Source organism: Balaenoptera ricei, chromosome 21, assembly GCF_028023285.1.
Source record: "Balaenoptera ricei isolate mBalRic1 chromosome 21, mBalRic1.hap2, whole genome shotgun sequence".
NCBI lineage: Eukaryota > Metazoa > Chordata > Mammalia > Artiodactyla > Balaenopteridae > Balaenoptera > Balaenoptera ricei.
In genome coordinates, this window is record NC_082659.1 from 33,823,499 (window position 1) to 33,846,567 (window position 23,069).

The window sequence follows — 23,069 nt, forward strand, 5'->3', positions numbered from 1 at the left end:
GGCAGGCAGATTCTCAACCACTGCGCCACCAGGGAAGCCCCAATGAGAGGGTATTTAAGCAAATGAATGACATATGCTGATAACACGTTTTCAAAAACTCACTCTTGTCCTATTTGGAGAGTGGCCTTTAGGGTAGAGGTCCCCAACCCCCAGGCCACGGACTGGTACCTGTTAGGAACCCGGCCGCACAGCAGGAGGTGAGCAGGGGGTGAGTGAGCGAAGCTCCATCTGTATTTACAGCCGCTCCCCACCACTCGCATTACCGCCTGAGCTCCACCTCCTGTCAGATCTGCGGCGGCATTAGATTCTCATAGGAGCACGAACCCTACTGTGAACTGCGCATGCGAGGGATCTAGGCTGCGCGGTCCTTATGAGAATCTAATGCCTGATGATCTGAGGTGGAGCTGAGGCAGTGATGCTAGCGCTGGGGAGCGGCTGCAGATACAGATTATCATCAGCAGAGAGGTTTGACTGCACAGAGACCATGATAAATCAATTGCTTGCAGACTCGTATCAAAACCCTATCAGTGAGTGGCAAGTGAAAACAAGCTCAGGGCTCCCACTGATTCTACATTCTGGTGAGTTGTATAATTATTTCATTATATACTACAATGTAATAATAATAGAAATAAAGTGCACAATAAATGTAAAGCGCTTGAATCATCCCACAACCATCCCCCCCCCCCCCCGCGAACCCAGTCCATGGAAAAATTGTCTTCCACGAAACCGGTCCCTGGTGCCAAAAAGGTTGGGGACCACTGCTTTAGGGGACAAGAGCAGAAGTGGGGAGGCCACTAGGAGGCTATGGTAGTAATTGGGAAGCAAAATCATGGTAGACTGGACTAGGGTGGTGGCAGCAGAAGCGGTGAGAGGTGATCCAATTCAGAATAAATATTCTGGAGACAGACCAGACAAGACTTGCTGACAGATTGGATGTGGGGTGTGAAAAGAGCAATTAAGAATGACTCCTAGGATTTGGGCCTGATGGCAGGGTGGATTAAATGTCATTAATGGAGATGGGGAAAAGTTAAGGAGAAGCTAGTGGGGCAAGAAGCAAGAGTTTGTAGGACATTTTGTCTTTGAGATGATATATGAGACTAGAGCTCAAGGGAGATCAGGGCTAGAAATATAAAAGGAGTCTTCAAGCTTCACTTCACGTTTAAAAGGGTGAAACTGGACAGAGTGGAAAAGCTGGTTAAAGGACCAAGGCCTGAGGCACTTTCCCACAAGGCTGGAGAGTGGAGGAGGAGCTGGGAACCAGCACACACACAAACAAACCAACACTTGAGAAGGGGTGGCTAGTAAGGAAGAGTGAGGAAGAAGGAAAACCCAGAGCACGGGCTAACTTAGAAGCCAAGTGAAAGCAAATTGTTTCCAGAAGAGAGTGAATGAGTGAATCAAATGTTACTGGTTTATCCAAGAAGATGAGGACAGAGAATTGATCATTTTCCTTGGATTTTCTGGCACTGATCTTTTAAAAGTTGACATAACTCATACAGGGATCCCACAATTCCCTAAAATTGTAACTTTCATTATCGAGAGGTGAATAAAAACTTTTTTTTTTTAATGAGAAATGATCATTCTTCAGAACAAAATAATATGAACATAACCTGGAATAGAGATTGCATAGGAAAAAAGGAGAACAGAGAACATCTAAATGAAGGTGGGAATCAAGGTGTTAAGAAGCTTTAGAATAAAGTTAAAAGGCAAGGGACAAGAGGATAGTGCAAATATGTACAAAAAATTTACAAGTAAAATATACAAAAAAGTGTTAGTAGTAATATTTTAAAAATCTAACAAGTTCATAACAGATAACTACCCCATTAGAAAAGTGAACAGGACTTCCCTGGTGGCGCAGTGGTTAAGAATCCACCTGCCAATGCAGGGGACATGGGTTCAATCCCTGGTCCAGGAAGACCCCACATGCTGTGGAGCAACTAAGTCCATGCACCACAACTACTGAGCCTGTGTGCCACAACTACTGAAGCCCATGCTCCAAGAGCGCAGCAACGAAGACCCAATGCAGCCAAAAATAAATAAATAAATAAATAAGAAAAATGAACAAAGGATATAAATAGGAAATTCAGAAAAGAAGAAATACACATGTCCAAGAAGCATAACTTAAGATGTACACTGACAGTGTAAATAAAAAATAAAAAAAAAACCAAAAAAACCCCCACACAGCCTAATCACAGAAACTTATTATATCTAAATAATTATTCTATTATTGAAAAGGATTTAGAAAGGACTGGATTAGAAGACTGGAAGTATATGTCCCAAAATATTAATAGTGGTTAAACTGGATGGTGAGATAATCATTTATGTTACTTTTCTATTCTCCTTTTATATATTTCTTAGATTTTCCTACAGCAACCATGTATCATTTTGTCAAGCTTTTAATTTATTTATACACAAAGCAATTGCCTGGAATTGGCAGTTGAGTATGAACCCCAGGAGTTACTCTTGTAAATAAAATATTGCTGATGTCACAGTTCCATTTCTTAAGCAGAACTGTAAATTTCTCAGATATAGGTCATCATGTTGTAACGACAGTTGCATTGCTCATTATCTAGGTTAAGGGCTTCTTAGTGGTTTTTTCACTTTGGTCCCTGCCACAAAAGGAGGGGAATAAAACATAAAATATCTTTTGACACTGGTTGGCATATCTGTTAAAAAGTTTAGTATGGGAGGCATTCCTGTGATCGGCAGATTTCATTCTAGGCTCCTGCCGCAGCCTTACAGGACTCCTCTGCAGCGTGGACTGCATTGCGGTCTACGTACTCTACTCGCACCCCATCATCTTACATACCCCACCATCTGAAGTTTTGACTTCAGAGTCAAAACCAGACTTCCCTTCTAGGGAGACGACTGCAGAAAACGTTATGCCTGGGAAAACAGGTACAACGCCTTAGGAGTCCAGGTTTTCCCATAGGAACCCCACTGGGTTGTAATCCTGAGGCTCCCATTTCCCGTCCGCCAAATCTAAGCTTGGGTCCACCATCCTTCTCCCGGTCCTGCGCGCTCCAGGCTCCTTTTTCTCTCTCCCCATTGAGGCCCCGCCCCGGCCCCGCCCCGGCCCCGCCCCGGCCCCCGCCCCCTTGCCCCTGGGGTTCCGGCCCCGCCCCGCCCCGCCCCGAGCGCGTGACGTCACTCGCGCGCCGCGCGCTGCCCCACCACTTCAGACGCCCGCATTGTTCAGCCAGTCGCTCTGGTTTCGCCGCTTTGGGTTGGTCCTGCGTCCTCTTCAGGTCCCAGCCCCTCCCGAAAGCTGGGCGAGGGGACTGTGCCTGGCTGTGAGCTCTCTGCGGTCCTCGGGTGCAGGCCACCATGAGCAAACGGAAGGCGCCGCAGGAGACGCTCAACGGGGGCATCACCGACATGCTCACAGGTTAGCCCGGCCCGGCGCTGCTGCCTTTCTCCTCCCCTCCCTCCCCGCTGCTTTCCCTTCCTTCTCTCGCGTCCCGACAGCCCAAGGATGGGGTTGGCCCCTCGCAGCCCGGAGTCCTCCGTGCGGATCTTCCTCCGGCGCCGGTGGCAGATTGTCAGTCCTGCTGGGGACCCTTGAGTCACGCTTGGACTGCCCTTGGCCTGGCCGATGTACAAGCGGGGGTCCCTGTCCCTTAAGAGGTCGTTACGCCCCCTTCCAGGAAACTCAGTTCTCGTTTGTTTACTCGTGGTTCTTGTTCACCCGAGCCTCTTGTTGCCTTTTCAGAACTCGCAAACTTTGAGAAGAACGTGAACCAGGCTATCCACAAGTACAATGCCTACAGGTGGGACGGGGCGGCATTCTCTGTTAGTATGCGTTCTCGGATGTGTGGCAATTAACGGGGCTGAGGGTCCAGTGGATATTAGGACTGTCTGTAGGAGGAGAAAAAAAGCAAGAACTGAGGGTATTGATTCTGGTGGCACTTTACTGCGATATTTCTGGGAGAATTTGGGCAGAGTTCTGTAGGATTAGTTTTGATTAGTTGCCAATTCTGATTGAAAATAGGCTAATACGTATTTTTCCCATCATCGAACGTGAACTACTGACAATGCAGTTTGATTTTAAGTCATAATGAAAGATAGTGGGTGAGGTCTGTGCTGTGAGATAGATGTGGTTCAGGGGACTCTTTCCATCTGGTTGGTGTGCGGCTGATCTGTCACCTTTTAGATCTCATCCTTGTCCATTTCACCAGGGCCGTTATCCTAGCCGTTAATGCCATATGCGCCTGCTTCCGCCCCTTTAATCTGTAAACATGTCCAAGTCCCTCAGCTCTTAAGAGCGAAAACAAAGCAATCTTCTTCACCTCCCTCTGCCCTGTAGCTAGCACCTTTCTCTTTCCTCCACTTTACAGTTAACCTTGAATAATCTGTATTCCTTGCCTGGATTTCCTCATCCCCAGTCATTCTTTATCTCATTGCAGTGTAATTTCCATCCTGCCATTCCTCTGAAAAGGTTCTCACCCATATCTCATCTTACTGGGCTCTCGGTGGCATTCATCTTGACTCCCATGATGGCACAACCTTCTGTCCTTTCTCCTCTTCTATCTTACCTTTTAATGTTGGTAGTTCCCAGAGGTCTGCCCTTAGCCCTCTTTTCTCACTTTTATACTTTCCTTGGCAATCTTACCATTCTTGGCTTTGAATACCAGTCAGTGACTCCAGATCTGTGTTCACTGGGCTTTTCTCCAGATTTTCAAGCCTATGTTACCTTTGTCTCTACCCTTTCAAAACTAAACTCAACTCCCATCTTTCCTTCTCATTCACCATAACTAAAAACTGATTACAGTCCCTTTCTTTACCTCCTGTGACTTCCTCTGTAAAATATTTGTACTGTTGTCCACACATTTGATGATCTCAAAATCAGAGAGAGATTCAACCCTGTATTCTACTTGAGTCTTAGGAGGCTTCAGAGAGGAGGTGTTTAGTCTTCAAGGAGATAAGGGAGAGGAGGAACAATCTAGAGAAAGGAAACAAAATGAGCCAAGGCACTGAGACATGAAGGGGTATTGCATTTTCTAGGAAGTCAGTAATTCAGTTTGCATAAGGGGTATAGTCTGAGTGGGCCGTAAGTCTGGAAAAGCAGGTGATGCCCTACCACCCCTGCAGGCTCCTCCCCACCCCCCAGTCCCCATATACGTTTCTCTTGATGTGACCAAAGTATTCTCTTGAATTAAATACTTCCTCTTTACCTTAACAAAACCCCAAAGCATCTGCATACAAAAGGCTTTTCCTGATTTAATTCTTCTTCCCTTTCAGGCTTTGTGCCATAGTGCCAATTATGTGGAACTGCTTGTCTTTGCTGAAACAATTTCCTCCACAAATTGCCCTCAACCTACCTTTCCAGACTCATCATCAGTAACATGCTAATACAGAAGTCGAAATCCAAATCTGGAGGTTATATGTGCTAGAACAGAGTGAAAAACTAAGGCTTCAAAGACTATCCAAAAACTACATTTAGCATTGAAATTATAGACAGGATACCATCAGTGAGCTCCCAGGGTGGACCCAATCTGTCACCAGACTACTGAGCTAGGTATGTGTGGAGATGGCAAGGATACAAGTCACTGCTTTATGTGGAACCGAAATGAGAGCAATGAAAAAAAAGAACTGGTACAAGGACATAGGGGAATACAGTTTTAAGCCATGAATTTAAAAATAACCATCCATAAGCCAGTTTGGTATGTAGTAGTTTGAATACTTCTAGGTGGCACGTTTTTTATGAAAGAGAGTTATGAACAATTTCTAAAAACTAGCTATTAAAAAAAGGCTCAATGATATTTTCCACTTAATCCCAGAAAGGAAAGGCTACTGGTTTCCTGAATCTCCCTAGTTTTACATATACGGTTAAAACTGTGTTATTCTCAAATGCGAGGGTTTTCAGGATACTTTTACAAGTTAGAGATGCAGGTGGTCTGTCAGCTCATTGAGTTTTAAATTTTTACACGGATGTGGAAAATAAGTTATCTTGGTGAAAGTTTAAGCTGCATATTTGTTTGTATGTATATTCCAGTTTAAGAGAAACTAATACTTTTCTGGCTTTCTAATTGGTTTTCCTTTTTTTTGTTACTTGTAGAAAAGCAGCATCTGTGATAGCAAAGTACCCACACAAAATAAAGAGTGGAGCAGAAGCTAAGAAACTGGTAAGTTTAGGGAGCAAGTTGATCGAAGAGCTTACACATGTACTGATCTGATGGGTTCCCACAAAATGAAATTTGCCTCCGAAGCTGCCTTGACCCACACGGGCAGATTTCACTGCTTTCTTGGAATAATATTAATGCTATTTCAAGCATACTTTTTCAAGCTTGGAGTGTTTTTATTGGGGGAGGGGGTGGATTTAAACATGTTTTTAACCTACGTAATTACAATTTTCTTTCTCTACTTTGCCATATATATATGTACTCATTCTCACACTGCATTTCAGCTTGAGTGTTAGTCCTCAAGGAGAGTGTGGTAACAGAGTGGTACTAGCATGTCTGCTCGCTAGCTGTTCCTTCTGGTCCCCAGGTATAGGAACTTATGTGACTCAGTGTTCCCAAGGAGATCTTACCTACTAATAAGCACATGATTAAGCCCCTTTGCATATTATGGCATTTAGCCCTGTTCTCTGGAATTTCCATGAAGCCCTGTATGCTATAGTGTCACTCAAAGGTGGGACTTGGCATTCTCTGTTCTAACACATCCCTCAGGTGATGCAGGTGTATGTAAAAGCCTGAGAACTTCTGTTCTAGAGGAAGTCCACGACAGCATTGTTGTAATTTCAAAAATTGGAAAACATCTAAATGTTCTCCTGTAGGGTATTTTTAAAGTAAATTATGATACATTCATACAATAATACACTATGCGGTCATTAAAGATGTTGTAGTTTATTTATCGATATAGAAATTTGTTCATGATGCATTTTTAAGTTAAAGCACTTTACAAAGCAGTATGATTCTATTTTTGTAAGAAAAAAGTAGGCGTATGTATACACACACACACACACACACACACACATACACGCACGTAACTTTGCATATATATATGAGCAAAAAAAGAAGTCAGTATATAGCAGATGTTAAGTGGCAAGGTTACAGGTTATTTTAATTTTCAGGGTGATGAAATTAACAAGTGATTCTAATATTTTCTTTATGCAACTTTATATTTTCTAATTTTTCTACAACAGAAGTTAATTTTGAAAAAGCGAGGTCACTTAGAATTGTCTTATTAGGGCTCCTCTTTTGCCAATCATTTAAACATTTTGTCTTTGCGAGAATATATTTTTACTAGTGCTCAATTTTCTGTGTCCTTTGTTTGAAAACTGGTCATGTGATGATCATTGTGTTTTCATTTCTCATTTTTTCCTTTATCTTTTAGTGATTTGGTAAGCATAATATTTATGTGACTTTTATATTTTTTATTTTCTATGTAGCCTGGAGTAGGAACAAAAATTGCTGAAAAGATTGATGAGTTTTTAGCTACTGGAAAATTGCGTAAACTGGAAAAGGTAAAATGCTAACTTATTTGTTTGCTTATAGTGTCTGCCTTTATGGCCGCTATCACGTAGCACCATTGCAGGGTGGGTGACGTCATCCGCCCTCTGCTAGATTCAGTGAGAAAAGGAAGGAGCAGTTTATGGCTTTGTAAGTGTCCTGTATTTTAAATTTTGAATATTGTTCTTATAAACTGTTCACTTATTTTATGTTGCATTTAAGAGACTATTAGCATCTGTGATAGAATTACTTCTTTATTTTCAGTACTTTTAGAAGGGAGATTATAAACTTTGACTAAATGATTGTTATCTTTTAGAATTTCTATGCTAAACACTCGCAAGCATTTTTATGGTTTTATTTCACCCTGATGATAGTCATTATATCACTTCTGGTCTTTTTATGAATAAGCCTTTTAAAAGTATTGGATAAATTAGAGAAGAGCCATCTTCATCTGCTTTCTTACTCACCTGTAACCACTGGGGTTTTACATGAATCCTTCTGCATGGGTTATCCGGGCAGTGTTAATGGCTCTTCAAGTCTCTTAGCAGCCTAGTGTATTTCTAATAAGATCATCTGAGTCCTCAAAGCATTCCTAAATCATTGTAAGACTTTTTTTTTTTCCTTAAAGATTCGGCAGGATGATACGAGTTCATCCATCAATTTCCTGACTCGAGTTAGTGGCATTGGGTAAGAATTATTTTTTAAGCAGACACAGTAGTAGGGTTGTTTAATTTTTTTATCTCAGCCAAACTAAAGTACATGCTGTTTCTCTTCAAAGCCTGTACCTTTCCACCTCTGCGCCTTTGCCCATGCAGTTCACTCACCCATATTTTGCATGTCTCAGGCTGGTTCTTCAGAGGCTGCTGCGACTTTAAAAGCCCCATTCAAGGCACATGAATCCAGTTTGAGTCCCCAGCCAGAAATAATCTCTCCTTCCTCTAAGCTCCATTAGCACTTGCTCTGTGGACTTATTATCACTCCCTCCAAATTGTGGCTCTTTTGCCTCTCTGAGCGTGGTATTTATCTTAAACATTTAAGCTTTTTCTGTAGTACCTGGCATATGAGCTTGGAACAAGCACTCAAGTATTTCCTAATGAAGGCATCTCTTAAATTTGAGCTAGCAGAGGCTTCTTTGACACTGGAGAGAGTAAAGGTTAACACTGAAATATTAGGGCTGCAGTGCATCACTTAACTCTCATCTTGATGGAATGAGGCCATTCTTTTAGGTATATGATGATTGTTCCTTAATGGCAACCATTTGATGAATGTTATTTTAAAATATATTAAATTCCTAAACCTAGTATACTGAAAAGGAGCATGACTCCTTGGGGACCCAAGACAATTATAAAATGTTAATATTTGTTTAGAGAGCGTCTGTTACATTATTCTCATTTTCCAGGCAAGAAAACTGAATGCAGAAAGTGAGATAGCTGTGGCAGGGCCAGAATCAGAACCTAGGTCTCCCGGCTCCCAGTTCAGATCTGTTATTTCTATGCCACATTGCCTTCCTGATATGAATATCAGTTTCTGTACTACACAGTTTCTGTACCAAGGCTCTTTGTCATTAAAATCTCAGTTTAGATATCATCTGAGAGGCCTTTCCTCACCACCCAATCTAAAGAAGACCCAGCCACTCTGTCATATTACCCTATTTTAATTCATCTACCAGATATTTTTCTTTGTTTATATATCTGTTTATTGTCTCTCTCTAACCACTGGAATGTAAACAGGTAAGACCAGGGCCCTTATTTGTCTTATTCCTGCTGTATTTTCAGCACTTAGAAGAATATCTGACACATAATAGGCCCTCCTTAAATCTCATTTGAATGAATGGTTTTCAAGTGCCTGTATGTCTGGTGTATGAATAATGTACATGGGCATTATGCCACCTAGCTGCTTGGATGTCTTTTTCATATCTAAATTTATGACTGTCTTCCTAGATTAAGGCTTCAGTAATTTGAACATTACCAAAGTAACCACACAGTAGTTTAGCAGGTGTTTTCTTTAGCTCAACAGTAGCTTTTATGTTTGACGAGAGGAGACATAACTGGTTATTTGTTACAAGGATCCTGAGTTTCACCTGATACTGAGATAATGCTCTTCTTTCTTTGTAGTCCATCTGCTGCAAGGAAGTTTGTAGATGAAGGAATTAAGACATTAGAAGGTGAGTCTGTACAGTAGGTCACTAATTTCAGGTCAGATATAGTCCTGAAGGACCATGCTCTAACAAACTGGAATTTGAAAAACCCTTTCTCAATTAGTAGAAACAAATGGTAAGATTTTCTTTTTAACTCTACAGTAGAGAACAGATATAAAGTATAGTTTATATTCCCATTTTAAACATGTTTTGGTCTATAATTTAGAAAAAAATCAAAAAGAACAAGAAGTGGTTTCTTGGTTTAAAGGCAATGATTCACTTGTAGATTTTTAGACAATTTTTAAATTGCTTTTGTTTCCGTAAAGTCCTATGCATTCAGCCTAAAAGCCAAGTTATGTATATTGAGAAAAATTCTGTCAAGAGGCTTGCAATGCTTATTGAAGGGATTTTTGCTTTCAAAGAAGTGATAAAAATAAAAGTCAAGTAATTATAAAACATTTTCCTTAAACCTAATATAGCAATCTTTTAAATATAATTTTTCTCTTCATGCTTTCAAGGGTGTATACTATATGGATTCATTACAGCACATCTGTGGCACTTGGGGATTAATATTTGTGGGCTCAACTATTTATAAGCAACCCAGATGGTTAGGTGGACAGATTTTGGAGACTGACCTGGGTTTGAATCCAGTCTCCACCCCTTTATTAAAATAGATGACGGTGATGCGTCAGTCTCTCAGCTACAAAATGGTATCATAATATCTCTCTCATATGATTTAATGCAATAATGTATGTAAAAGACTTAGCAGAGTGCTTGGTACCTAGTAAGTACTTAAAAATAGTAACTGACTCTTAAAAGGCATGATTAATTAGTAATATTATTAACTTAAGAATTTGTGTGAGTCACATAGCTAGAGAATGAATTGTTCTATATATGCATCTCAGAGAGGGTTTGTGCTTTTCTGCTTGTGGCATATATAATTTACCTAAGTGAAATATTGGTTAAAGAGGTCAAGAGTTTGTTTCTCAAAGGTATTCCGTTGCATCCCTTGGGAGTGTCAAGGATCTACTGTGGTGGTTTTACATTATTTCACCATTCACAGATATGTAATGTAATAGCTGTCGATATCCCTCTCTCTGTATATAACAAACTCAATATTTCTGTGGCATTTTCGTTCATATACCTTAGTGTTTTCTGTGTGCACACAATTATGAGAAATATTACTTGCTTATTTTTAATAATAAAGGTGCTTATTTTTCTCTATTTTATGTCTCCAGAGAGAATTTATGCTTGTGAATATAAGGGTGACCATAGGAATTGCTTTTGAAGCATACTTATCTTGCCGTTTCTTTAACAAGGCTCACTCCTGTGCCTGTACCCACTAAAGGACCACCCAGATGGAACTCGGTCACTTTCAATTTAAGATATTACAGTTTTCTTGATTAAAAAAATGATACTACTACCTCTCCTTTCAATGGGATTTTTAGCATAGTGCCCGCACAAATCGGTGCTCAATAAATATTAATCCAGTGAAGGAGTGAATGAACAAATGAACAGTATGAATGAACTTCTCCTGCTGCTATTAACTGTAAATTAAGCAATATAGGTTCTTAGAAGGCTGCTTTTTGCTATACTCAGTGAAGTTTGGTATGATCCTGGTATGTTTTATCTACTGTTCTATGTAACTATAATTGAAATTTTGATTCAGTAAATAAAAATGATTATGCAGTCAGTGTTGGGTTTTACTGTTGACTTGAAGAATCACTTTTATCTAGTTCTTAATATCTGAAAGTTTTTTTCATTTTCTTTTCAAAGTCATTTCAGTGTGTTTTCCAGGTTGTTCTTTGAAAAAAAGGATCACTGAATTTAGCATTTTTTTTCAAAAATGTTTAAATCAGCATCTCAACTTTATTTATCTTCTATACAGATCTCAGAAAAAATGAAGATAAATTGAACCATCATCAGCGAATTGGGCTAAAGTAAGATAGCAAATTTTCTTTTGACACTTGAAATGTAAAAGTAAAATTTTTTATAGCCATTCTTCCATACACCATAAGTCTTCAGACTTAGCTAAACACAGCCATTTTACTATTCAGAAATGCTAAGATTTGTTGCAGACTCCTGTAGAGAATAAGCTTGTATTCACACGTGTTTTTTTTACTGCCCTCTAGTTTGTTTGCTTGTTTTGAGTATATCCCACATTCCCTTGACTTTAGCTGGGAACTTCCCCTTAAAATACATAGAACTGAGGGCCTCAGTCAGTCAGGGTGTTTATTTCATGCTTACATTGTAGAAAGCACTGCCTCTGAGGTTAGGATATAAACAGGTTCAGTGTAGCTCTTAAGAAGTTTAGAGTCTACCTGAGAAGACGGGACATGACCATGAAACACTAAATTTTTTTAAAAAGGGAAAGGAAAAAAACCCATACACGTAAATACCAGAATAGGAATAACTAGTAGACTTGTCGTCTGTCAGCATGGGTAATTACTTTGTCAAGTGCAAGATACAGACCCCCCCCTTCTGACTGATTATTTACAGCACGTAGTGTACACGCATAAGCATGTATCTCCTCTGGTCTTAGGTTGTCTTTTTGGCCATTCAGTCCTAATAACCTTCTGAACTTCCCTGTTGATGCCTTACCACAATATTTTAAAACTTACACTGCCTTTCCAAAACTCTGAACCAGTAAAAGATCAGGATGGTGTAGTTCTCACTCTCCTTGCATTTGCGTAGTAAATGGAGATCTTCTGAAGAACTTGCTTGTTGTGAGAATTGGTTTTGAATAGGCACTTTATCATTCTTAGATGTTATTTAATAGCCTTATTGAAATATCATTTCATATACCGTGTAATTCACCCACTTAAAAGTGTGCAATTCAGTGGTTTTTTATATTCACAGAGTTGTGCAACCATGACTGTAGTCAATTTTAGAACATTTTTGTTATCCCCAAAAAAGCCCAAACCCATTAGCCATCACTCCTCATTTCTTCCCAACTGCCCTTCCCTCCCCCAGCCCCTGGCAACCACTGTTCTACTTTCTGTCTCTATAGATTTGTCTATTCTGGATATTTCATGTAAATGAAATCATAATATACAGTCTTTTGTGACTGACTTCTTTCACTTAGCATAATGTTGTCTCGGTTCATCCATATTGTAGGATAATATTTTAAAATACAAGTATTTTTCAGGATTTAAGAGCAATAAACTGTAATCCCTGGATTTGCCAGTAGGGAGCAGTCTAACTTGGAACCATATTAACTTAAATATATTTATTTACTCTTGGTATGTGAATGTGAAGTTTATTTAAAATAAGTTTGGATGGAATATCTGGAATATCACAAAGCATGACACTTAAGGATTTTGATCCAAGTTAAGGAATAAACCTCTCCGCACCCCCCCAATTTTACTCTTGTCGTAATGAATTTTAGTCTTGATTTTTGAAAGATCTGCTTGTATAAGGACACTTGATAAGGTAGGCAGTTTAATTTCTAAGATTCAAATTTCACAAAAAATCTTTTGTCTACTTATTCTGTCTTTATAGGTATTTTGAGGACTTTGAGAAAAGAATTCCTCGTGAAGAGATGTTACAAATGCAAGTAAGAGTGTGCTGAATTGTATTCTTTGATTAGGATTGAGAATGTCAATTGGTGAAAAGCCATTTTTAGAATACTGACTTAATTTTTCTTCTATTAGGATATTGTACTAAGTGAAGTTGAAAAAGTGGATTCTGAATACATTGCTACAGTCTGTGGCAGTTTCAGAAGAGGTAACATACTTCCTAAGCTTAGGTTATTCATGCCTTGCTGTTAAAATTGCCCAGTGTATATGAAAGACATGGATTAAAAAGATGTAATTTATGTTACTTTATAGATTCACTAAGATCTAGTAGTATTAGCTAAATTTATTTGTTTATAAATGGGAATATAAATTAGAGGAAATTCATCCTGATTTTATTATAGGACGGGTTTTTTTGATGACTAGTTCTAATAAAATTATTATAAAATAATTTTAGGTATATTAAATATTAATTGTGGTTATCTGGCTAGATGCTAGTGAAGCCATGAGTAGTTTTTTTGTTTGTTGTTTTACTTTATTTAATTTTCTAAGTTTTCTGTAATGGATCTAAGTTTAATGTCTCAGAGACATCAGTTCAGAACCAATTCTCAAAACAACCAGGTTCTTCAGAAGATCTTGATTTACTATGTGAATGTGAACAAAGTGAGAACCACACAATCCTGGTCTCTTACTGGCTCAAAATTTTGGAAGGGTAACCTAAATTTTAAAATATTATCTTAAAAAATTGAAATAGAACTTTATTTAAAACCTTGAAATAGATGTCTGACTGAATCTCTGGCCACCTCTGGAGTTTTGCTTAGGAAGTGGTAATAGGCTATCAGAAATTCTCTGGGTAGCTGCTATAAGAATCTAGCATTCTTATCTATGATGCCATAATAGTCATTGTTACCAGTACTCATTAAGTGAATTCATTCAGAAGAATTGAAATGAATTTTCTGATTAACCTTTGCAGAGTTAGAGCATATTGTTTAATTTGAGATTTTTAAATATTTAGTGTTCATAGATATATTTTAAAGGTATATTTAAATGTTATTTTTATTCATTATTGAGTAGTTACTTAGGTACATTTTTAATAATATTTAACCAATTGTATGCAACATATATCTAACATCAATTACTGTTGTTATCCCAGATTCTGCTGTTTACATCAGTATACCTGAATAGTTGGACAGAAAATTGAACTCTTTTAACTAATTCTGAATATGAAGCACAGTGAAATAGAAAGTTAGGCTGTGAGAAGTAAGACTCTTCTATGTGTGTCATCACCTTGGTTTTGTGTTTGCCTAGTTGATAAATTTACAAGGAGAATTCCATACACATTTTTGCTGTCATAGGTGCAGAGTCCAGCGGCGACATGGATGTTCTTCTGACCCATCCAAGCTTTACCTCTGAGTCAACCAAACAGGTGCCTCAGAATTTATAAGCAAGTGTGGTCGGTCTTACACAGCAGTGAATATCATTTTCTAAATGGTAGTTGGATATTTTCAGAATGAGTTTTTGTTCTAATCTTTCTGAAAGTCAGTTGAAGTGTTTTGTACTGACTGAATCCGTTGAGAGGCAAAGTAAGTTGTTGGAAGGGATATGCGTTGTTTGTCCACAAAGAATTGGCAGGACAGTCTAACATGTGAAAGAGATGAAATTTATTAAAATACTTCCAGCATTTTTTATTGTCTATCAAGAAACTTAACCTCTGTTAGAAGACCCATGAAGGCAAAATGCTTTTGATTTTGGAATATATACCTTTTAAAGATGAAGCAGGTAACTTTTTGTTTAATGAAACAGATAAAGACAAATGATGTCTATTTGGGGGTATCATGATATTGGTGAAAAGTGGTGGTTTCATTTGATAAGATGAATTTCTGTTAGAAAAAGTACTCAGAACATAGGAAAACTAGGCATTTCTGCATAGAGCATCAGAAAACTCATTTTAAAAATGCTCTCTTGCTGTAACAGAGTAATTGCTTTTTTTCTTATTCCCTAATTATGGTTCTATAGCCAAAGCTGTTACATCGTGTTGTGGAGCAGTTACAAAAGGTCCGTTTTATTACAGACACTCTGTCAAAAGGGGAAACAAAGTTCATGGTAAGTACTTGCTTGAGTTAACACATTTAAAAAAAAAAACTGTGGAGACTGTCCAGTAACCATTCTGAGTGTGACCTCACTGTACCTTAGTGTCGTAAGTAAATAGGACATCCTAGACCTTAGAGGAGATATATTCTCTAATCTGAGAATATTTTAGTAAAGAGGTTTTTTTTTTTGTTTTTGTTTTTGTTTAATTTATTTTGTTGCGTCAGGTCTTAGTTGCTGCAGGCGGGCTCCTTAGTTGCAGCTCAAGGGCTCCTTAGTTGTGGCATGTGAACTCTTTGTTGCAGCATGCATGTGGGATCTAGTTCCCGGACCAGGGATCGAACCCTGCATTGGGAGCGTGGAGTCTTAACCACTGTGCTGCTAGGGAAGTCCCAGTAAAGAGTTTTGTTCTAAATTCCCCACTTGTAAATAATCTGTGCCATTGGAATAGGTAATTGGCATAATCTGCTATTTTTAAAATATCCATAATGACTTTTATACATTATATTTTTTCCCTAAAATAGCAAATACTCTTTGACTCAGAATATATTAATAAGTGAGATTAGAATTGTCTGAAGAGTATTAATCTATTACAAGACCAAAGAAAGAAGGCATCAGGGTACGTGATAGAACGTCCAGGGGAAGAACCATGCTGTGTGAAATGATAAGTAGGGGGCTCGTAGAGGGGGCACGTGTGGAGTCGTCCCAGTGAAACCCATTGTGATGGACCATCAAAGTCCTGTGTTCTTCCTAGGGGATTAAGACTTGAGGATTCAAGACAAATAGCAAATGGATTAAAAACATTAATAAATGGTCCTGTATAAAAACCGAAGGCAAACAGAAATCTAGGGCTAATGTAATAAAGGCTTACATTTATCTGCTGCTCACGTAAATACAGCATTTGGGCGCTCTTTTCTCCATGCCCCCCTTTTCCTAAGTCATGTGACTGAAAGGAAAGAGACTATGCTTTTGGAGCATGGACATGCTAAAATTAGCAGGGGTCTCACTGTGTAGATTTGACAGTCTTAGCCAAAAGTAGAAGAAGATGGTTGAGATAGGTAATTGAATTACCTTGTCATTCAAAAAATGGAACGGTGGTTGCCAGGGCATGGGCAGGGCAGCGGGGAGATGGGGAGTGAGTGTTTATGGGGACAGAATGTCAGTTGGGGAAGATGAAAAAGTTCTGAAGATGGATGGTGGTGATGGTTGCACGACAATGTGAATGTACTTAATGCCACTGAACTGCACACTTAAAAAGGGTTAAAGTGGTATATTTTATGTTATGTGTATTTAATCATACATGCAAAAAAACATGTCATTTGATTCAGCATGGTGATTTTAATGGGCTATGAAAGTATATTGCCTAAGTTGTCACACTTTATCAATATTTTCAAAAGAACTTCGGGAAAGGTAAAAATAAAAATTCTAGTCAGTTTTTGGGAATCACATTTATGATCTGTTCTCCCTTGTCTGTCAGGTTTTGAGCTCTTACTCTATGCCCAAAAATATATGCACACATGAGATATTAATAAAAATAGGATTTGTACATCCATATGAACATCCTTTTAAATTTAGATTGACTTTAAATCACTCAAAAGGAATGTGCATAAATCTTACATTTAAAGAACATTCAATCAGATAAAATTCTAAAAATCATGTGCTAGACAAGTTGGGTTGTTTTTTTCAAATAGTAGGAAAGTGTCCTGGTACTCCACTGGGGACCCCTTCTGGCCTGACTCTCTTCCTTCAATAGTCATCTCTGTGAAAGCACTGGACTCTCTCCGGGGGAAGTGCAGCAGCTGTTTTCAGAGTTAGCCACCGGGAAGGTGTTTACACAATAAAAAAGCAGAAGCATTTTTTTACAGTCTGAACAGTATTCTTCTGTGCCCAAAGAGATCCCGAGGAAAGACCTACAGAGGCTGTAGTAACCCAGCTAGCAAGAATACAAGGAAAAATTACAAGCTGGTGGGCTGGGTGTAACCTGCAAAGGAAGGTGGGTAGCCAAGTATATGAACGTAAAGAGTTGCTGACATAGTAGAATTGGGTTATCCTAGTAGCTGCTCAAAGAAGAGAAGTCCTTTGTCTAGGAAGGTCAGAGGCAGCCAAATCCCAGGGATGCTGCAGAGTTGGCCGGTTCAGACCTCACAGTACATGTGGTATGTGAAAGACTAGGACCACTCACCCATCCTAGGATACGGGCTGGAGTTGTGGAAATCTTGGCTCTATCTTGCCTTCCGTTCTCTCGGTCATACCTGGCAGCACATGTACAAGTATTGCCAGAAAGGGAATCCTCCAAACCTATTTCCAGAAGAAAACAGGTTAAAAAGTAAGAAAGCAGGCTTTTTGTTTGTTTTTAAAGTATAGAAAACTTAGACCACAGTAAGAGACTAAGGCCTTTATGTTGTGACATAGGAATCCATCTTAGTGGATGGTCTGTATATAAAGTTTGTATACTGCACATGTAGTTCATGTATTTACTGAAGCTTAGAAAATGCAATGTTTGAGCCTGCTGTTTTGACATTTATAATTAGTATTTGTTAGGATGAGAAGCACTCCAGGTCAACTTTCAAATCATTTTATTTTGGAGGCAATAAGAAGTGATTTGTATCTTGTTGCAAAGACGGTGGGTGTTGGTATGTTGCATCGTAGGAAAGTAGATTTGGATACAGAGGCTTTAAGATCTTTTGGCTCCATTACCAATTTGTTGTGTGACATTGACAAGTTGCTTTACTTCTCTAAGGCCTTCATTTTCTTATTTATTAAATGATATCCTTGCCCTCTGTCAAAGGACTGTTATGCAGATCAGATTAAGTAATATATGTGGAAACATTGAAGGGTTTGTACAAATATCTTTTGAAGATACTGAATCTTCAAAGAGTTGTGCAGTGTTATACTAGTATAACACATAATAATAATATAAAAAATAATATATTTCTATTTGGAAATAGATCAGTTGGAGAAAGGTAGTAACCTGGAAAGAATTAAATTGGGGAACAGAAAAAGGGATAGAAAGAGAGAAGATGGTGCTATGAAAGAACAAAGTGGGGAGAATGAGTGTCAGTAGGAAAGAGAAGGTGTGTTCAGTCAATGCACCAAATACATACTTAGCATCTACTACATTCTAGGCTCTGCTCTGGGAGCGTGGGATAGATCAGTGAATTTAAGTAGAACTTTTATTTGAGGGTATGGGAAGGGACTGCTACTTAACAATGAACATATTAAGTAGGTAAAACGTTAGGTTAAGATAATAAGTATTATCTTTTGAAAAGAAAGGGAGTGCAGGAGACGGTATTAAAGGGGACGGCCTTATTGAGAAGATGAGACCTGGGGAAAGACTTGAAGTAAGGAAGTTGGGCAGGCAGGTCTCTGCGGGGAGAGAGAGGCAGGCAGGAGTCAGGGCAGTGACCCTGAGCGCGTGAACATGAGCAGAGATCACCAGAGGAGTTAAGATCTCTAGGTTTCTGAAAGGAAATTGGCTGCAAAATGACTTCAGCTTATGAAGTGGAATAAACTCCACTCCATATCGATCCACTTGATTTCAGAACATCTTGTTGCACTGACTAAATAGTTTTAAAGATATGACCATCTGTGTGTTTTTTAAGTTATCTTCAAAACATCAATTCTCTTAAACTAATAGTAATCAAAGCTTAGGAAAGCCAGGTTATTCCAGATCTTCTTGTAAACTCAGGGCCTTTAGTTAATTGAGCTATTCTTCCTGTGCATATAGTAACATTTGGAAGAAAAACCAATTTCCTCTGCATTTAGATGCCTTTTTACTTTATATATGGTGAGTACCACTCAAATTTTAGCATCTCATGCAGGTTTGACCTCGGAGGATGATTTTCTGTGAAATATCTACAGCGAGGATTCACAGGACAGTAGAAGATACCTTGGCTACACTGGGGAAATGAAAGAGGTTCTATTTCAGACAGTCAGCATGAAGCTACCTAACTGAAATGCCAGACAAAACTAATCCACTCAATCGAATAAAGAATTTACAGTAATACAGAGAAATTCTTTAACATTAGCACTTCAGAAAAAGTGTAGGAAATAAAATTAGCCTTGAGGAAAGGAACAAAGCCATTAGATGAAATCCTATTACTGATGTGACAAACAGAAAGATCATTGCCTGTGGGTTCAGACATCCAGATCAGCAGGGTAATGCCTCATGGTAATTCCATTTGAAGGTTGAGTTGGAACTTGTTAGTGCCTAAGAAGGTAGGTTTCATATTTGAAGATAAACAGGTTTCATTAATCTCTCAGGAATAGGAGTTGCTAAAGAAAATAACCATTTTAGATTTTAGATTTTGATTTTTCTGTGTTGCTGAGTGAAAAGTATGTCTTTTAGTGACGTGTGTACCAACTCGACTGCTCTTTAGGACCAGAAGCCTGTCACTTGTGTAGTTTTCTTAGAATGTGGCATTTGAAACGTTAGATTTGAAATTCGGTGATGTTTGTATTTCTTTCTACATATTTATGCGTTGCCGCCCAGTCCGTAAACTTTCCCCATTTTCCTGGAAGAGGAAAAGATAACAAAACAGACCTTGATAATTGTTGTTTTAAAACTGCAGAAGTATTAAAAAAGAAAACTGCAGAAGCATAATGAAAACTCACCTGTAGAGAAGGAAGAAAACGATCCTCTAATTTTCTTATCTTTTAAATTTTTCTTAATTTTCCTCTCTCTGTCTTTTCTAACTTCTGGGAGATTTCCTCACTTTAAGTTCTTCTACTTCTGTCATATTTTAAATTTTGATTTAAATCTTTTCCTTGAGTTTTCTTTTTCTGTAGAATTCTGTCCTTATTTCATGGATAAAAATCTGTGATCTGAGACTATCACTGATAGCTTTTGTGTCTGTTTTCTTCTCCCTGAGTAATCATTGTTTCTTCCAAGTTGCTTTTTTCTGTTTGTTTTGGTCTCTGTCTTTCACACTTTCCTTGATTATCTTCTTGTTTAGAGTCACACAAAAGCCAGACCCTCATAACCGGAACCCTTGCCTGCTGTTTCATGTGGTTTTTTAGTTATCATGAAGCACAATAGGAAGGCAGGGATAATATATAGTGCATAGAAAAGCTACTAAGTTACAAGCGCTCACAATTCTAAAACTGCCTCCATTTAAAGCAAAAATAACTTCACAGTTAACAATATTTGATTAGAATTAAGCCTTAAGTTTAAAAAAATCTTTAAACATTATTTTTAAATATACGTTTTAGGGTGTTTGCCAGCTTCCCAGTAAAAATGATGAAAAGGAATATCCACACAGGAGAATTGATATCAGGTATTACTCAAAATTTGTTGCCAACCTATTAACTTTTCCCTTCTTTTCCCCTTTTCCCCCTCCCTCTGTATGTCTTGGAATTTGCATAAATGTCTAAGACCCCTTTTCATTCCAAAGTGCCATATGTCCCTGCAATAGACAGTGTTTAGCCTGAAAGTATGTAAAGAATAATGACTGTCTACAGAATCTACTTTTTTATCTCTGGGTTCACCATGGTGCCTTCTGCAGCTCAAAGTAGATCCTGCCTGGGGAGAGTTGGTTGTAACAAGTGATACTGCTTTGCATTTGTCCACACCTCTTGCAGAGCATAGTTTACTGAAACCTCAGCTAACTGCAAGGTTGAGGTCATTTGAATGAACGGTCTACCTAATGATGGTGTCCTCTTCAGTTATTGGACCACACAGACTTGTTTTGTGCCTTAATGATTTTAAGAGTCCTATTTTTGCTAAATTGGAAATACGTAGTAAAAGATTGGTGAATTGTTTATTGTTTGTAGGTTGATACCCAAGGACCAGTATTACTGTGGTGTCCTCTATTTCACTGGGAGTGATATTTTCAATAAGAATATGAGAGCTCATGCTGTAGAAAAAGGCTTCACAATCAATGAATACACAATCCGTCCCTTGGGAGTCACTGGTGAGTATTTTTGTCTGCATTAGAGATATTCCCAGTCATCTGGATATTTTGGTTTAGCAATTTTGGTTTTTCTAAAAAGCCTTTAAGTAACCATGCCAGTTAATTGCAGTTTCTTTGGTATTGTTAGTCCCTCAGGCAACAAAAAAAGCTTTAATCCATAGGTGCTCCCAGGCCCTCAGTTGAAGGCCCATGATGACAAGATTCATTTATTTCCAGCTCTATTAGAATGGATTAAATTCTTTCTACCTCTGATGGTCAGTAAATAATCTTATTGATCTAAAGTGTTTTTGTTTTCTTAAATGTATCTCCAAGACTTCCAAAGAACCCAGGTATTATTGCTTTTAGTGCCAGGCCAAACTTGGTAGCTTTGGCCCCAAGCTTTTAAAGTTTAAAGAGTAAGAATTGCTTAATCCCTGTTTTATAGATGTTGCTAACATTTCACAATATACTATGTGGTTTACTATTCTCTACTAGGAAAATGAAGATTTTGTCTTTTTGTCCTAAAAGTGTTTTTCATCCCTGGTAGAAGAGGGCTGGTTTGTTCTCACATGTCAATGTGTATACAAACCATGTGAGGACCTCGTTAAGTGCAGATTTTAATTCAGTGGCTTCTGCGTTGCCGGTAAGCTGCCAGGTGGTGTCAGTACTGCTAGTCCGGGGACCGAATTTTCAGTTGCAAAGGAACTCACTAGAGTATTTTCTCTAATACGATGGAGATCCAGCAGACAGAAAAATCATGGATTAGGGCCGCTTCAGATGGCCAGAGTTGGGATACTGAGGTTCTTTGTGTAGCGCCGGTAATACGTGTGGCAAAGCACAGACACAAGCTCATGCGGGAGGGGGAGGGCAGTCAATATCTTTTTTTTTGAGTGGCTTGGGGACTATTTTCTTTTTCCTCTGAAAGTGAGTCCTGTATAGCTCTCAGTCCTGAATCCTCTAAACTCCAGAACTGGTTCATGAGGAAGGTTCTGTTCTCCCTCCTTGCAGGAGTTGCTGGAGAGCCGCTGCCCGTGGATAGTGAGAAGGACATCTTTGACTACATCCAGTGGAAATACCGAGAACCCAAGGATCGAAGTGAATGAGGCCCATCCTCCCCGGCACAGCCCAATAGGTCTTAATTTATTTCTTAACCTTTGCTACGTAAGGGTCTGTGGTGTTTTTAAATAATTGTTTCTTCATGCTGTAGCTTGCATTAGTCAATAAAACCTCTTGTACTATTGTCAGATGATCTTGTGCTTATTTTATTAGCAAATATGTTTAAATTTATATATTCTGTTCGTGATCACACTTTACTAAGGGTCAGTGGAGAGGATTAAGAGATGAGATGATAACAAATCTTAAATGGGAATTTTTGTTTTCTCATTTTCTGCCCTTATGCTATAAACCACATTACCTCATTACCTTTCCTCCTATTTACTGATTGTAAATTAGTCAGTTAGGCAAGACTTTGGAAGAGGGTTCAATCTTTTTTAGAGACTTTTTTCTTTGCTTGGCCCATATGCGATTTTGTAACATATACTTATAACCTAATTCCAAGAACAGGTGTGTGGTTTATCTCTTAAATGAAATCTGTAGCAGTTGATTATAATCCATCAGAAAGAGCTTTCCTAATTAAAACCACTTTTAATATGTACCCATATGTATAAAATATGGTCTCTTAAACTTCGAGCAAAGATTTTTACTTTTTTTGCCCTAGTTTTCCTCCAATGTAACTTTTAAGTTCAGATGGTCAAAATGTATAAGTAAAAGCACTCCTTGAAAGCCCTATCTTTGAAATATAGAAATTATGTAAATACAAAATATAGGAAGTTCTCAAATGGTAAGTAAAGCTATTGAAAACAAAATAATGTAAAAATGCTTTGTAACTTGCAGTGGGCTATACAAACATAAGATACTACCTTTTGAATCTTACTTCTTTATTAACCAAGTTATTTTGTAGCAAAACGGTATTTTCCTTCCAAGA

General features: G+C 38.5%; 1 protein-coding gene across 1 annotated transcript; it reads left to right on the forward strand.

Annotated features, from left to right (window-relative positions):
* The first annotated feature begins 3,158 nt into the window (after positions 1 to 3,158).
* POLB (DNA polymerase beta) lies at positions 3,159 to 22,329 on the forward strand. Its single transcript, XM_059909238.1, has 14 exons — positions 3,159 to 3,388; positions 3,713 to 3,770; positions 6,059 to 6,125; positions 7,394 to 7,468; positions 8,083 to 8,141; positions 9,569 to 9,618; positions 11,480 to 11,531; positions 13,093 to 13,147; positions 13,245 to 13,317; positions 14,462 to 14,532; positions 15,123 to 15,209; positions 20,406 to 20,470; positions 20,967 to 21,106; positions 22,094 to 22,329. Exons 1-14 carry the CDS (start codon positions 3,328 to 3,330, stop codon positions 22,186 to 22,188), a joined length of 1,008 nt encoding a protein of 335 aa, XP_059765221.1. The 5' UTR covers positions 3,159 to 3,327; the 3' UTR covers positions 22,189 to 22,329.
* The last annotated feature ends 740 nt before the right edge of the window (positions 22,330 to 23,069 follow it).

Bases quoted from the DNA above. Each gene is read 5' to 3' on its own strand.
- POLB (XM_059909238.1), top strand. From the start codon at position 3,328: ATGAGCAAACGGAAGGCGCCGCAGGAGACGCTCAACGGGGGCATCACC. The intron at 13,148-13,244 runs GTAAGAGTGTGC...TTCTTCTATTAG, and splicing joins AAGAGATGTTACAAATGCAA to GATATTGTACTAAGTGAAGT. The intron at 15,210-20,405 runs GTAAGTACTTGC...TATACGTTTTAG, and splicing joins AAGGGGAAACAAAGTTCATG to GGTGTTTGCCAGCTTCCCAG.